This window comes from Spermophilus citellus (assembly GCF_964194105.1).
Source record: "Spermophilus citellus genome assembly, chromosome: 4".
NCBI classification, from domain to species: Eukaryota; Metazoa; Chordata; class Mammalia; order Rodentia; family Sciuridae; genus Spermophilus; species Spermophilus citellus.
Window position 1 is genome coordinate 21962887 of NC_138185.1, and position 15382 is coordinate 21978268.

General features: G+C 45.3%; 3 protein-coding genes across 4 annotated transcripts in view; 2 read left to right on the forward strand and 1 right to left on the reverse strand.

Moving 5' to 3' along the window:
• SLA2 (Src like adaptor 2) overlaps positions 1 to 2378 on the forward strand; it is a 16874-nt gene extending 14496 nt beyond the window's left edge. Inside the window, exons 6-8 of the mRNA XM_081292518.1 lie at positions 208 to 357; positions 1083 to 1215; positions 1603 to 2378. Coding sequence (XP_081148644.1) covers positions 208 to 357; positions 1083 to 1215; positions 1603 to 1768 — 449 coding nt within the window. The 3' untranslated portion in view covers positions 1769 to 2378. The remainder of the gene's footprint in view (positions 1 to 207; positions 358 to 1082; positions 1216 to 1602) is intronic.
• MTCL2 (microtubule crosslinking factor 2) overlaps positions 1 to 15382 on the forward strand; it is a 351820-nt gene that overhangs the window by 173235 nt on the left and 163203 nt on the right. The gene's annotated exons all lie outside the window — the stretch shown is intronic.
• Positions 3003 to 14288, reverse strand: RAB5IF (RAB5 interacting factor). 2 transcript variants are annotated; one of them, XM_081292528.1, is made up of 4 exons: positions 13946 to 14280; positions 12106 to 12209; positions 5839 to 5968; positions 3003 to 3548 (listed from the first exon to the last, which is right to left on the reverse strand). In XM_081292528.1, exons 1-4 carry the CDS (start codon positions 14057 to 14059, stop codon positions 3507 to 3509), a joined length of 390 nt encoding a protein of 129 aa, XP_081148654.1. In that variant the 5' UTR covers positions 14060 to 14280; the 3' UTR covers positions 3003 to 3506. The 2 variants fall into 2 exon arrangements, with proteins under 2 accessions (XP_081148654.1, XP_081148655.1); XM_081292529.1 differs by lacking the exon at positions 3003 to 3548 and adding an exon at positions 6060 to 6108 and having other exon boundaries at positions 5844 to 5968; positions 13946 to 14288.

The following is a 15382-nucleotide window of genomic DNA, read 5'->3' on the forward strand; positions in this document are numbered from 1 at the left end:
GGGGCTCTGTGCATGATGCAACTCTTCCTCACAAGACCCCATCTATTATACACGTCACTTATGACCAAGAAAGCAAGTCTGTGTCCTGTCTCTGCCCTACACAATTCCCTAAAGCCTGGGCCCTGTGGCCATAGCTTCTTTCTTCTTCCAAGCTAGGCAGGGTCCCAGCAGGGCCTCAGTAAAACCCCTGAACCCCTTTCTCTGCAGGCTATTATTCCCTGTCTGTCCGACTCAGTCGCCCTGCATCTTGGGACCGGATCAGACACTATAGAATCCAGCGCCTTGACAACGGCTGGCTATACATCTCACCACGCCTCACCTTCCCCTCACTGCAGGCCCTAGTGGACCATTACTCTGGTATGGCCTTTCTGTTTTCTTTCCTAATAGACTGGATAAGGGTCTACGGGGTAGAGTGTTTGCCTGTGGACACTTCACAGCTAGAGAATATCCAGACAAAAGAGGAGCCTCCCCATCTTCCTGCCAGTAGCTGCAGAGATACTGTCTTTATCCCAAGCTGATAGAGAAGCTACAGGTCAAATATGAGCTTGGCTGGTACCTCAGCCAAAGCCCCCCACAGCAGACAGGGCTCCCCTCAAAGGAAGTAGGCTGAGCTGTTCTTGTGTGCAATGCAGTTCTGACTCTCAGCATTTTCTGGTGCCTGTCTTACAAAAAGCACTGGAAAATAAGAAACCAGGTCAGTGTCAGGGCAGAAGGGAAGATGACTCTTAGTAACACCGACCAGCAGCTTTCTAAGCAGGATAGTCCCACACAATAGATACTGTCAATGCTGTAAATAGAAATGAGCACCCCTTGGCTTGTTCTTCCTAAAACATGATCCTAACTAGAAGTTAGGGCCCAGAGAAGTCTATTAATTTACCCAAAATTTCAGTGGATTAAGTTAAGTCTCCCCAAACAGCCCACAATAACTTGTAACTGCACCTCAAGTCTCCATGAGACCAACAGCTTGGGGCTCAGGTCCTACTGCTCTTTGGTAACCATATCCCCTCCCAAGTTAGGGCAGGTGGTCGTGGGGTAAGTAGGGCTGGTGTCAGCAATGTCAAGGGTGTGGGTCTCTTCCTCAGAGCTAGCAGAGGACATCTGCTGCCTCCTCAAGGAGCCCTGTGCACTACAGAGGCCTGGCCCAATTCCTGGCAAGGATATCCCCCTACCAGTGACTGTGCAGGGGACATCAATCAATTGGAAAGAGCTGGAGAGGTGAGGAGACCACTGGAAACATGAAAGCAGAACAGAGAAGCATTAGAAGGACTCACTCTTATGAACCCATAACCCAGAATGGGTCTGTCATGCTCAGGGACACCTGGGAGTCAGAGAGCTCTACCTCCAGGCTTGGCAGGTGTGTTGGGGTGAAGATTGTTAGGAAGGAGAAAGCCAGCATGGACCTCAAGGCATTTAGGGTGGAAGGAAAGTAGGAGGGGGTGCGGGAGCAGAGTTCTGACTGCAGAGGTTCAGATGGGGTTTGATAGGGAGCACCTGCTTGAGTTTGTCAGTAAGAGAGTGACATGGAGCTATTCTGAGAGCAGTGGACCATGTAGTGAGTGCAGGGAGGAGGCAGCTCCCTCACCTGGCTTTCCCCATCCACAGCTCCCTCTTGTTTTCGGAAGCACCTGCCACAGGGGAAGCATCTCTTCTTAGTGAAGGGCTCCGGGAATCCCTCAGCTCCTACATCAGCCTGACTGAGGACACCTCTTTGGACAACGGCAAGATTAAAAGCAAAGGTCGAAAAGGACACCAAGTCTGTGGCACTTAGAACCCCAACTCAGCTCATCATGGGCACCTCGGGGGGGCAAAGCATCCAGCTCCACCTTGAGCCTTTGCTCCTCCCTCACATGGCTCCAAGAAGTCATTTACTTCCTCTCAGGCAATGACTCTATCTATGACCTCTAGTTCAAGTGGAGGGCAGTTGAGAACAGAGCCAGAGCTCCAAAGAAAGTAAACTTAGCCAGGTGCAGTGGCACATGCCTGTAATCCCAGCTACTTGGGGCCCTGAAGCAGGAGGATCTAGAGCTCAAGGCCAGCCTGAGCAACTGAGACACTGTCCCAAAATAAAACATTTCAAAAAGGGCCATGGATGTAGCTCAGCAGCAGAGCACACGTGGTGCTTAACCATATGCAAGGTCCTGGGTTCAGTCCCCAGTACTGCACACACACAAAGCAAACACCCAGTCAGTTCCCAAATTTAGGATTTCCAGTACCACCCAATCTACTGCCTACCAAGTCACTCTACCTCCCTGATAACCAGCCTCACCTACAAGGTAGAAACCACTACTAGCACCAAGGAGAAGCAAATCATTTAAAGAAACTGTACAAGAACAAATAAAAGGTCTGGGGTTGTGGCTCAGCAGTAAGGCGCTCAAGGTTGTGTTCGATCCTCAACATCATATAAAAACAAACAAATAAATAAATAAATAAAAATAAAAAACCATACAAGTCTTGATCAGAATACTGCCACACCTTGGGGAGGGACTTTGGCTCATGAGGGAAAGGAGAGCAGAGGGGCTGACGGCTTACCACAGCAGCAGGTCCTGGGTCGTCCAGCCTCCATTTGACTCCCAGAGCAAAGAGAAGGACTGCTGATAATCCAGGTCATGAAGCACCCCCTTGCCCCCTCACCCCTGCCAGCGCTTCTTTGCACAGCCTCAGCTCTCTTTAGTTTTGTAGCTTATCATTCAAACCTAGCCAAGCTCTCCCAACCACCCCGATCTTGCCATCTTGTAATCAAATACAAAATGACATTTTGGGGCATAACACACTGTGGGCCAGGCCCTTTCTCAGTGCTGGGCAGGGGCATCAGAAGTGGTAATCACTCTTTCCACAACCCCAAGACCAAGGCCATGCCTGTTCCCTAAAGAGAAAGACACTTGGCTGAAGTTGCTGAGGGAGCAGACCGGGGAAGGGGGGACAGGCGGAGGTGGCACCTCTGGTACTTCTACTTGGTTCCGAGGCTACAGGTGGGTAGGAAAGGCTTTACCAGGTATCATCAACAGGTTCTCAGTTAAAGATTTATTTATTCAAGTATCTGAAAACATTCTACAATGCAAACTGTTATCAGATGCTGCTTGTACTATGCTAACGACCGCATACATACTGCCATACTGTTTTCAGAAGACTTGAAATGCCACTGATAGTTAAAAACTGTACACCTGATGGAGAACCGAGGAAGACAATTTAATGTTTCATCCCAATCCAGAGGTGCATCAAATTAAATGACAGCTCCACTCAGCAAACAGCTGTTACATGATGGTATCCAAGAAGAAAGTTGGTGATGGACAAATTCAGAAATGCTTCCCCCAAAGGCAGATGATTCTTTAAAAAGTTTCAGGTCATGACCCTTGCAGAAAACACTGACGCCCAACACACTGCTTCTCGGTCCAGGAAACACGGGTCTTCCAGGTTCCATGTGGCTGGGGTGTCCCAATGATGATGTTTCTGCTGTAATTAAGAGGGTCCTTTGGACTGGACAGGGAGCAGGTGGGAACTGTATACCTTCAGTCATAGTGAATGGCAGTGTAAAAGATGATCCAAATGACCTACAGGGAAGACAAACAATGTTGATGTGGCACCTGGATCTACAGAGGCCTATAAATCCACAAAATAACAATGTCAGATAAGAATGTGCACAGGGCACTCCCCAGGGGCTACCCAATGCATAACCTGCAGGAGACCTAAGTTATTTCATCAAAATCGGCTGTCTCAGATCACAGGACCGCTCCCTTATGCTCCAAAAGGGACCCTCTGAATACCCCCCTCCCCTCACCAAACAGCGCCCTGAGCCCCAGAGAGTACTGTGGGGTATACAGGTGGAATTGATACAAGTAGAGCTGGACTGCTAGCAGGTGCTCAATTTACTAACAAGTGTAAAAATAGCCTTCATTCTTTTAGCTTTCCATCAAAACAGAGATTATTATATTTTATTTTACCTTTTGTAGATGGACATGATACCTTTATTTATTTTTATGTGGTGCTGAGGATCGAACCCAGTGCCACATGCTAGGCAAGTGCTCTGCCACTGAGCCCCCACCACAGCCCAAAGCAGAGGTTCTTAAACCTAGCTACCCTTTCAATCTCTCGGAACCTTTAAGAAAAACAGGATTTCCTGATGCCACCTCCCAAGAGATTTTTTTTTTATGTTTATTTTTTAGTTCCAGGTGGACACAGTATCTTTATTTTGTTTTTATGTGGTACTGAGAATCGAATCCAGTGCCTCACGCATGCTAGGCGAGCGCGCTACCACTTAAGCCACATAACATCCCCAACCCCCAAGAGATTTTATTGGTTTGGATCAAGGTCTGGACACAAGGGTAGGTGTATTTAAAAAAAAAAAAAAAAAAACCTTTGAATATATAATTCACATTCCAGGAAGTTTACTCTTTTTTTTTTTTTAAAAAGCATACAGTTCAGAGGTTTTTAGTATATTCATGAAGTTGTGCAGACATCCTTACTAACTGATCCCAAAATAACTCTCCAAAAAGAGCCTGTTCCCATGATTAGTTATTACTTCCTATTTCTCGATCACCTCAGCCTCTGGCAACCACTAATCTATTTTCTGTCTCTATGGATTTGCCTATTTTGGACAAGTCACATAAATGGTATCATACAATAAATATGGTCTTCTGTCCGGATTCTTCCACTTAGCTTTTTTTTTTTTTTTTTAAACACTATAGTTTATGGTGTTTTATTTTATTTTATTTTTTTTTGAGAGAGTGAGAGAGGAGAGAGAGAGAGAGAGAGAGAGAGAGAGAGAGAGAGAGAGAGAATTTTTAATATTTATTTTTTAGTTCTCGGCAGACACAACATCTTTTGTTGGTATGTGGTGCTGAGGATCGAACCCGGGCCGCACGCATGCCAGGTGAGCGCGCTACCGCTTGAGCCACATCCCCAGCCCCTGTTTTTAAGACTCATCCATGATGTGTAGTACACATCAGGACTTATTTCCATTTCATGGTCGAATTAATATTCTGCATGTTTTAGCTGTTATGAATGTTCTAAATAATAATGTCATATATATTTTTAAATGTTTCCCAGTTTCTCATATGTAGCCAAGGTTGAGAATCAGATGCAGAAGCAGACAATGGGTCCTAGATTTACACTTTCCAGGAGACTGTACAACATCCACATCACATCACAGGGACAATCTGGCTCAAACATGTCCTCCAACTTCAGGAATCTTGAAAAATGGCACCTCAGTTGCGCACAGTGGCATACACCTATAATGCCTGTTCTTGGGAGGCTGAGACAGGATTATAAGTTCAAGGCTAATTTTGGCAATATAGTGATGTCCTGTCTCAAAAGAAAAATAAAAAAGGCTAGGGGGGCTGGGGATGTGGCTCAAGCGGTAACGTGCTCGCCTGGCATGCGCAGGGTGCTGGGTTCGATCCTCAGCACCACATAAAATAAAAAAAGATGTTGTGTCCACTGAAAACTGAAAAATAAATATTAAAAAAGTTCTCTCCCTCTCTCTTTAAAAAAAAAAAAAAAGGCTGGGGAACTGGGGATGTAGCCAGTGGTAGAGTGCCCTAGTACTTCAGGGAAAAAAAAAAGATGGCCCCCCAACCGTAGTACAACTTAACTGGTTGGCTCTATAAGAATGGTATCTCACGAGGCTGGGGATGTGGCTCAAGCGGTAGCGCGCTCGTCTGGCATGCGTGCGGCCCGGGTTCGATCCTCAGCACCACATACCAACAAAGATGTTGTGTCCGCCGAGAACTAAAAAATAAATATTAAAAATTCTCTCTCTCTCCTCTCTCACTCTCTCTTTAAAAAAAAGAATGGTATCTCAGGAAATGAATAGAACCTGCTCTAAAACTTCCAGCTACATACCATGAACAAGGCAAAAGATGTCATAAATCCTTCTTTTGTTAGCTCCCAGGTGCCACCATATTCTTCTTCATCGATCTGTAGATAGTTGCTGAAGTAGAGGTACAGGACTCCTGCATTGATCAGGCAGAATCTGGAATGAGGGAAGACAGGCACCAAACACAAGCTTAAGCTTAGAGGACTCAAAGCTCCCACCAGCAATGTTCAGCTGCTAGAGCACTCACTGTGTTCCACAGCTCGTGTTTGTCTCTCTTACCACCAGGCAGGGATGACCTGGAGAGAAACAAGTTTTGGGCTCAGGAAAACCAGTTCAACACGTTTTCCTTCATTGTTATGAGAGCTGTGTAAGGCTCTTAATATCTGTAAAATGGGGATGCTGAAAAGTATGTGGCAGTGACAAGCAAAATACTACTTTAAAATTCCTAGACCCTCAGTGGAGCTGCCCATCTGACTGGGCTAGAGATGTAAAAAAAGACTATTTTTAGTTGCCCAGAAAACACAAAAATTAAAAAAATTTAAAGTAGGGGTTGGGAATGTAGCTAAGTGGTAGAGTGCTTATCTAGTAGGCATGAAGCCCTGCGTTTGATCCCTGACACTGCAAAACAACGAAAATTCAAAGTATACAGAAGTTTTCCAAGCCTCCTCCTCCTCCCAAAGCAAAACATAATGACTTATACCAGATGTGGGCCTTCACATGACTCCAGATGAGGAGTGGCTATGGGATAAATGGTAAGCTGCTGCTTCATGTCCTCACTGCACAAGGAGCAGCACATGTCCCCTGCACTGTTCCCTAGGGCAGATATTTGGGATGTCTACCATCTGCTGCTGGTTTTGATTCACAGGTGATTACAGCAGCTCTTGTTCTATTAGGGGCCTAAGAACAGCAACTAGAGTGGAGCCGAAACCAGTGGTTTGTTAACAACCCCAAGAAAGTCTCTGACCCCCAAAACATATTTCACCAATACAGGAATTAGAATGAAGTGAGCAGAAAAAATATGACCGTTCTTATCTCTTGATTTCTTCCCCCAACCCAGTACCGGGGATTGAACCCAGCAGTACTCTACCACTGAGCTACATTCTCAACCCTTTTTATCTTTTATATGAGACAGAGTCTAAGATGCCCAGGCTGGCCTGGGATGGTAGGCGGTTCCATCGTGCCTGGCTTCACCTCTTGTTACCACAAAGTTTTTCTACCTTTCTTGTGATCTTTAAGTTATTTAATCGAATTTAATGGGGGATCATGTGCCTCAAGTCACATCCCTTCTGAAGACAGAGATGAAAAATGCAATGGCTGGGGTGTAGCTCAGTGGTAAAACAAGTATTTAGCATGTGCAAGGCCCCAGGTTCCATCCCCAGAGCCAAAAGAAAAAAGCAGAAGCCAGGTTCTGTGGTGCACATATGCCTGTAATCCCAATAGCTCAAGAGGCTGAGAAAGAACTGCAAGTTCAAAGCCAGCCTCAGCAGCTCAGTGAAGCCCTGTCTCTAAGTAAAATACAAAATAGGGCTGGGGATGTGGCCCAGTGGTCAAGAGGCCCTGAGTTCAATCCCGGGTACAAAAAAAAAAAAAAAAGCAAGCAGAGAGAACTGGTTCCTCCTAAGGGATGAAGTGTGCACTGGTGTAAGGCAGTACAATGGTGCCTGACAAGTGTAAACTGGCTAATGAAGGGTGAGGAGACCCTGAGGCTGAGCAACGATGGGTAGGTAGGGTGTGCAGATTCAAGAGTCTCATTTGAATAGTGAGAATATGGGCTTTTACCTGAGTGAAAGGAACAGGTGTGGGAAAGACTGGTGTAGGTATGTACTCAGATTTCAGGACAGGAGGGCAAATACAGTTTGAGGACAGGGTCTATGCAGTTAGCTGAATGAGGAGGTAAAAAGGGCCAAAGGCTTTAAGCCTAAAGGCCTGAGGAGTACAATGGTTTCAATAACATCACCAGGGAGTCAGGAGGAACAGAGGTTTTTCTTGGACTTCAAAATATAGTTGTTGCCTTGGCCATGTTGTGGACACATACTTATCACCTGCCAGAAATCTTGAGACCCAGGCAAATCTGTTTACCTTCCTTTGATAGCTTCATTTTGGACAGACTGACTAAGTGGTTCTAGTTGGAGACTACAGATAGAAGTTCAGGTTCAGACAAAAGCTGGTCTGGAGAAGAACTGTGGAACCAAGGAGCAAGGATAGCGAGAGAGAGAAAAAGGCTGACAGGCCCTGCCCTCCTGGGATTACATACTAAGTAGAAATTGAAGTCACAGAAATAAAGACACTTAAATCCAATATTTGGTGGTCAAGGGAGAAGAGTAAGAAAGGTCAAAAGTTTAATGCCTGTCTGGGTAACTTAATGAGACTCTGCCACAAAATAAAAAGGATTAGGGATATAGCTCAGTGGGTAAAGTGCTTGCCTTGCATGCACAAGGCCCTGATTCAATACCCAGCACTACAAATTAATTAATTAATTAATTAATTAATTAAAAAGGGTCGGGATATAGAGCTCCTGAGTTCAATCCCCAGTACCAAAAGAAAAAGGACTAAAAGGACCCATACTAAGCTTTAAGGATGAGTATAATTTGTTTTATAAATGAAGGAGAGTTGCACAACAACTGTGAAGACAAACTTTCACATTTTTTTAAAAAATTCTATCCTAGGGCTGGGGGTGTAGCTCCATGGTAGAGCGCTTGCCTAGCTTGTGTGAAGCCCTAAATTGGATTCCCAACAGTGTGAAAACAAATTTTAAAAGTAAGATTAAAAGTCTACCCTTGGCTGGGCACAGTGTGGCGCACACCTGTAATCCCAGAAGCTGGGGAGGGGGGAGAGGGGGGCGGAGGCAGGAGGATTGTGAGTTTAAAGCCAGCCTCAGCAAAGGCGAGATGCTAGGCAACTCAGTGAGAACCTACCTCTAAAAATAATACAAAATAGGGCTGAGGATGTGGTTCAGTGGTTGAGTGCCCCTGAGTTCAATCCCCAGTACCAAAAAAAAAAAAAAAAAAAAAAAAAAAGAGTCAATGGAATTCCTATAACTCCAGCTACTAAGGAGGCAGAGGAAGGAGGATCACAAGTTCAAGACCAGCCTCAGCAACTTAGCCCTTATTTTGAGACAGGGTCTCCCCAGGTAGTTTAGGGCCTTGCTGATCTGCTAAGGCTTGCTTTGAACTCATGACCCTCCTGCTTCAGCCTTCTGACCTGCTGGGATTTCAGGCGTGCACCACTATGGCCGATTCAGGTCATGTTTTACCACTCTTCTTGAAGTTAGTCATGTACCAGTGGCACTGAAATAGTCATGGAGTGCCTGTGATGTACCCAAACATGACATTTAGCAATTAACTTGCATAATCTCATTTATTTATTATTTATCTCTCTTATTGCCTTCCTTTTACTGAAGAGGAAACAGATTTAGAAAGGTAAGCTCTAAATTATGTATTATGAAAGTGGCAGACCTAAAACTTAGAACAATTTGTAAGCCTTAAACTACATGCTGCTCTAGATAGTGTGATGGAATCTCATGTTGTCCTAATCCATCCTGTCTAGGACATGAAACATCCCTTTGTCTACCACATCCACACAGTATATGCTACCTACCACACTCAGGCACTCACTCAGTAGGCACCTTGATTATCAGATTGACTGTGGCAGTATGTCAGTGCTCGTATTCAAGTAACCATAATTTTACTTACTAATGGCCCCCAAAGTGAAGAAACAGTGATGCTGGCAATTTGAACATGCCAAAGAGAAGCCATAAAGTGCTTTCTTTAAGCATAATCTAACATTATCACTGGAAGATAATGAATACATTACAATAAGATATTTTGAAAGAGAGAGGAAGAGACCACATTCACATAACTTTTATTACAACATATTGTTATAATTTGTTGTTTTATTTTTAGTTGTTAATCTCTCATTCTGCCTAATTTATAAACATCATCATAAATATATAAGTTTAGGAAAAAACAATATACATAGCATTTAGTGCTTTTCATAGTTTCAGGCACCTACTGAAGGTCTTGAAATATATCCCATCTGGATAAGGGGGGCTATTGTACATTTCTTTTGGATTATCTTTTTCAGTACCAGGAACTGAACCCAGGGCACTTAACCACTGAGCCATATCCTCAGTCCTTTTTTGTATTTTATTTAGAGACAGGGTCTCACAGAGTTGCTCAGGGCCTTGCTAAGTTGCTGAGGCTGGCTTTGAACTTGTGATCCTCCAGCCTCAACCTCCCAAGCTGCTGAGATTACAGCATGCACCAACACGCCTGGTTCTTTGGGGTTATTTTCTGAGAAAACAGAAATGGGATTAAAGGCATATGACACTGTGCCTGGCTATATTTCTATTTTTTTTTTTTAAGAAACTTGCAGGGCTGGGGATGTGGCTCAAGCGGCAGCGTGCTCGCCTGGCATGTGTGCGGCCCGGGTTCGATCCTCAGCACCATATACAAACAAAGATGTTGTGTCCGCTGAAAACTAAAAAAAAAAAATAAATAAATAAAAAAAAAAAAAAAAAAGAAAGAAAGAAACTTGCAGCTGAACCTTTGGGTTGGGGGATGAGGTGCCACTCAGCTGCAAGTTTTTTTTTTTTTTTTTTTTTTAGAGAGAGAGAGAATTTCAATATTTATTTTTCAGTTTTCGCAGACACAACATCTTTGTTTGTATGTGGTGCTGAGGATCGAACCTGGGCTGCACGCATGCCAGGCGAGTGCGCTACAGCTTGAGCCACATCCCCAGCCCTATATTTCTATTTCAATGTTTGAAATGTATTTCATCCCTTATACCCCAAAGAAAAGGAATTATAAGAAATAGGACTACCCTGAAACAACCAATGTGGTTTTCCATGGGAACAGGACACTTATATTACCTGTATGAAAAAAAAAAAAGGTAAGATCCTCCATTTCAACAATAGATTGCCCAGGATTCATACTGGTGTTTCTCTCTCTCTCTCTCTCTCTCTCTCTCTCTGTCTCTCTCTCTTTCTTTTCTCTCTCTCTTTCTTTCTCTCTCTCTCTCTCTTTCTCTCTTTCTTTCTTTCTTTCTGTGCCTGGGATCAAATTTAGGGCCTTGCTTATGCTGGAAAGTGTTCTATCTCTGTGCTACATCCCTAAACCCCTTATGATTCATATCTTAAGACAACTACCACACATCTTTTTAATTCAACCTGAGCACATAGACTTACTTTTATTAGCTTGTTAACAAACCGAGCCATGACAAGGGGCCGGTGTCAAGTGTGCTACCACTGGCCAGAGGAGCACAAAACCTGTAAGGTGCAGGGTGCAATGGTGCACACCTGTACAACCAGTTATGCAAGAGGTTGATGCAGAAGGATCAAAGTTCAAGGCCAGCCTGGACAACTTATCTAAACCCTGTCTCAAAATAAAAAAAATATAAAAGGTTGGGGATATAGCTCCAGTGGTAGATGCTTGCCTCACAAGAGCAAGGTCCTGGGTTTGATCTGAAGTAACACACACACACACACACACACACACACACACACACACACACACTCCCAAGTAGCAATGGCCCTTTCTATAAAAGGAAACAAAACCTCTATTTAAATAGAAATATAGCCAGGCACAGTAGCATATACCTTTAATCCCAGGCCCTCAGGAGGCTGATGCAGGAGGACTTCAAGTGCCAGGCCAGCTGTGACAACTTAGCAAGTGTGTCAAGTGTGCTGCCACTGGCCAGAGGAGCACAAAACCTGTAAGGTGCAGAGTGCAGTGGTGCACACCTGTACAACCAGTTATGCAAGAGGTTGATGCAGAAGGATCACAAGTTCAAAATAAAAAATAAAAAGGACTGGGGATGTAGCTCAAAGGTAAGAGACATCCCCTAAGTTCAATCTCCAATACCAATAAATAAATAAATAAGGAAATGTAATCAAGCTGGATGGCATACAATTGTAATCCTGGCTACTCAGAGGAGGTTGGGGCAAGAGGACTGCAAGTGTAAGGCTAACCTTGGAACTCAGGAAGACCCTGACTTAAAAAAAAATAAAAAAGTGTGGGGAGGGGGTCTGCTGCTGCTGCTAGGGATGCAGTTAGTTCAGTGGTAAAGTGCTCCTGGGTTTAATCCCCAGTATGAAAGAGGGTGGTGGTGGTGGGGGGAAACAAACCATAAAAATGCAAGACTTGGGCTGGGGTTGTGGCTCAGAGGTAGAGCGCTGACCTAGCACATGCAAGGCTCTGGTTCAATCCTCACCACCACATAAAAATAAATTTTTTAAAGGTATTGTGTCCAAATACAACTAAAAATTAAATATTTTAAAAAAATGTAAGACTTACCCTGCGATTCCTAAGAAACCTCTCAATGGTAAAACTCCCCAAATGACACCCAGCACCACAGCGATGATCTGTCGGAACCAGTAGATCACATCTAAAAATTCATCCTGTAGAAAAAACAAATAATGCATCCATTATCTGAAGTGGTGCCATAGCTATAAGTGGGGAAACAAAAAAGAAAAAACTTTCTGCTAAACACATCTTTCAGGGAATGGTATGTAATTCCTGCATCACCTCTTATGTACACTAAAATGTGGCAGGAAACAATATAGTCATCTTAAGTGATTACTTCCAGAGCCTGTGCTCTACATTAAAATTCTAAAGGTCATTTGCTTTTTTTTATCCTTTTTTTTTTTTTAAAAAAAAAGCTGTATAAATAAAATAACTTGTAACGACATGACTTTAATAATAATTGTGCTACTGGCCACATGTAACTCTTAGCTGACCAGGGAAGACCTACATAGTCCTTGGGTAGAAGAGCTATTAACCTAGTAAGTACCACCCTTTTATACATGGGATTTTTGAGTAAGTCACAGAAGATCAGAAATAAAATTGTTGGAGGCAGGTGACAGTATGGCTAAATTCCACAGAAGGAAACAGAAGACTCAGGTTTCTGAATTGCCCTAGATTTCAAAAACCAGTCCTTATACTAAGAAAGACAGAAATGACACAGCAGATCATCAAGAGACAGCAGATTTTGCAAGAGCTGGGCAGGGCTGGGGGCAGGACAAGGGCACCTTTGGGAAGTCCCTACCATCCCCCCTTACCGGAACTCAAGGAAGGAAAATGCAACTTCAACAGTCCAGAAAAAAACAATGAAAAGACTGCAAATACAACATTTTTTTCAGACTACCTGCAATCAAGTTGTTGTGATAGCCCCTCCAGATATATCATGGAGCAGAGTTAGGAAACATCCATTCAGCTTCTCTGTATGTGACCAGTAAGAACATCCTGAAGCCCCAACCATTTATTACATATATCTGGTATTAATTCCTTTTTTTAAAAAAATAATTTTTTAAAACATTTGTTTTCTAGGTGTAGATGGACACGACCCAATGCCTTTATTTCTTTGTGGTGCTGAGGATCAAACCCGGGTCCCACCCATGCTAGGCGAGAGCTCTACTGCTGAGCCACAATCCCAGCCCCCAATATATATATATTTAATTGTAAGTGGACACAATACTTACTATCTATCTATCTATCTATCTATCTATCTATCTATGTCTTGGTGACCGAACCCAGTGCTCAGGCTTGCTAGGCAAGCGCTCTACTTCTACTTTCCTCTTACACACTAACCCCAAAAAGTGATCGCAGACTCATACTTCATATTCAGTATTTCTCACTCAACAACTAAGCCATAGCAGCTCACCATTGAGCGCGCCTCAGTACATTCTAAACTTTGATGCATCATGGCACGACCCACTTCAGTGACTGATTGAGTACTGGGGGATTATGCATGGAGGGTACCTGGCACAGGTAGTATTGAGGACTAGTCTGGTACCGTTACTGTCTGTGCTAACTTTCTCAAGATTGAACTGGGAGTAAAAGGCGGAGGCTTAATCGAAGCTCACTCACGCCAAGCGGGCACTTGCTCTGCCGGCTGCCGGCAGATGACAATTCTTCTGCCCCCATTTCACAACTCCCACGTGACCAGGCGGCTTCATCCAGAAGCGAGCCCTGCTGTCAAGCCCGTGCCCGCCAAGTTCGCCCCGGCAGCCTTGGGGCGCCGGCCCCACCATCCCACTTTATCGCGCCCGGGCGGGGACAGGCCCAGGCCCACCAGGCCGTCCCCTCAGCCCCAGCCGACTCCTCGAACCTGCGCCTTCGCCAGGCCCCCCCGCACCTTGTCCTCCCAGGCCGCGTCACTCCGCAGCACTTTGCTCCAGACTGAGACTTTGAGGGCCCCGTTGGCCAGCTGCGGCTGAGGCGGCTCCTCCTTCCGCCGCCCGCCGCTCATCCTCCAGTCGCGCCGCCCGGGCCGGGCCTGGGGCGCGCGGGCCGAGCCAAAGGTAGTCGGAGTCTGATGTCGCGAGTCACAGCGCGCGGTGCGGCGGCGGCAGCCGCAGGTTCAGCGGTCCGGTCCTATAGCGCGCTGCGAGTCCTCTCACTTAGGCAAGCTGCCGGGCTTTGCTCGCTCCACCGAGCAGGCGCCGCGGAGGGAGGGGCAGCGCCGCGCTTCATGCGCTACCGTCGACGTGCCCACGCAGCCAATCGGGAAGCACGCAGTTGTCCGAGCGAAAGAACGGCCATCGCCTGGGCGCAGGCGCACTGCGCGAGGCGGAAGTGACGGTAAGCTTCTGTCCGACGCGCGGTAGGGTGAGAGGGAAGGGACAACACTTGCGGGGAGGCGTCACGAGCGCGCGGAGGCGCTGTGGAGATTGAGGAACCGCAACAGAGGAGAGAGCATAGGTTGGACATGAGCGTCGCCCAGTCAGTTACAGCTAGTCCCTTGAGCCACCGGCTGGAGCGGCCCTGTCTTTCTTGAGGCGGCCTTGCCACCCTCCCGCCTGCAGAACCGAGATCTTACCCCCCTGGGAGTCCCACGCTGCCCTCGGGATCATTCTTCCCTGAACCTGCAAGTTCTGCAGGACCTTGTTCAAGATGTTAACTCTTAGTTGTGACAGCTTAGCGTCGTAACTTGCCCGGCACCTTCTGTTGGCAAATGTGAACCCTCAGACCCCAAGAGAGGAAATAATTTCTAAGGCAAATTGGAACAAGCTGAGATCTCTTCGGGGATATAGGACGGAGAAGACACTTTATTAGGTATCAGGATATCTGACTGTTCATCTATTGTGCCCTCTCTACGTGCTACTTCACAAAGTGTATTTCTGACCAGCAGCAGCTGCATCTGCTCACCCTAGACCTACTCAATCAGAAATTCTGGGAATGGGTCCCTTATCGAAAGTATCCGTGTTTTAACAAGCCCTGCAGGTGGTGCCACGCACAGTGTGCGATGAAGTGAATTGAGAGATCAAGACACATCACTTCTGTGCAGTGGGTTTATAGAGGCCAAGTAACTTGCCTGGAATCTCTCTCAGTCGTTGGATCTGATTAAAATCTGCCCTCTTAACTCTTTTTTTTTTTTTTTTTTTTTGTATCAGGGATTGAACCCAGGGCGCTTAACTCCAGCCCTTTTTTATATTTTTTAAAAAATTTTTAAATTTTTTTTTAGTTGTCGATGGACCTTTATTTTTGTTTACATACTGTGCTGAGAATTGAACCAGTGCCTCACAAGTGCTAGGCAAGCCCTCTACCACTGAGCTACAACTCCAGATCCCTT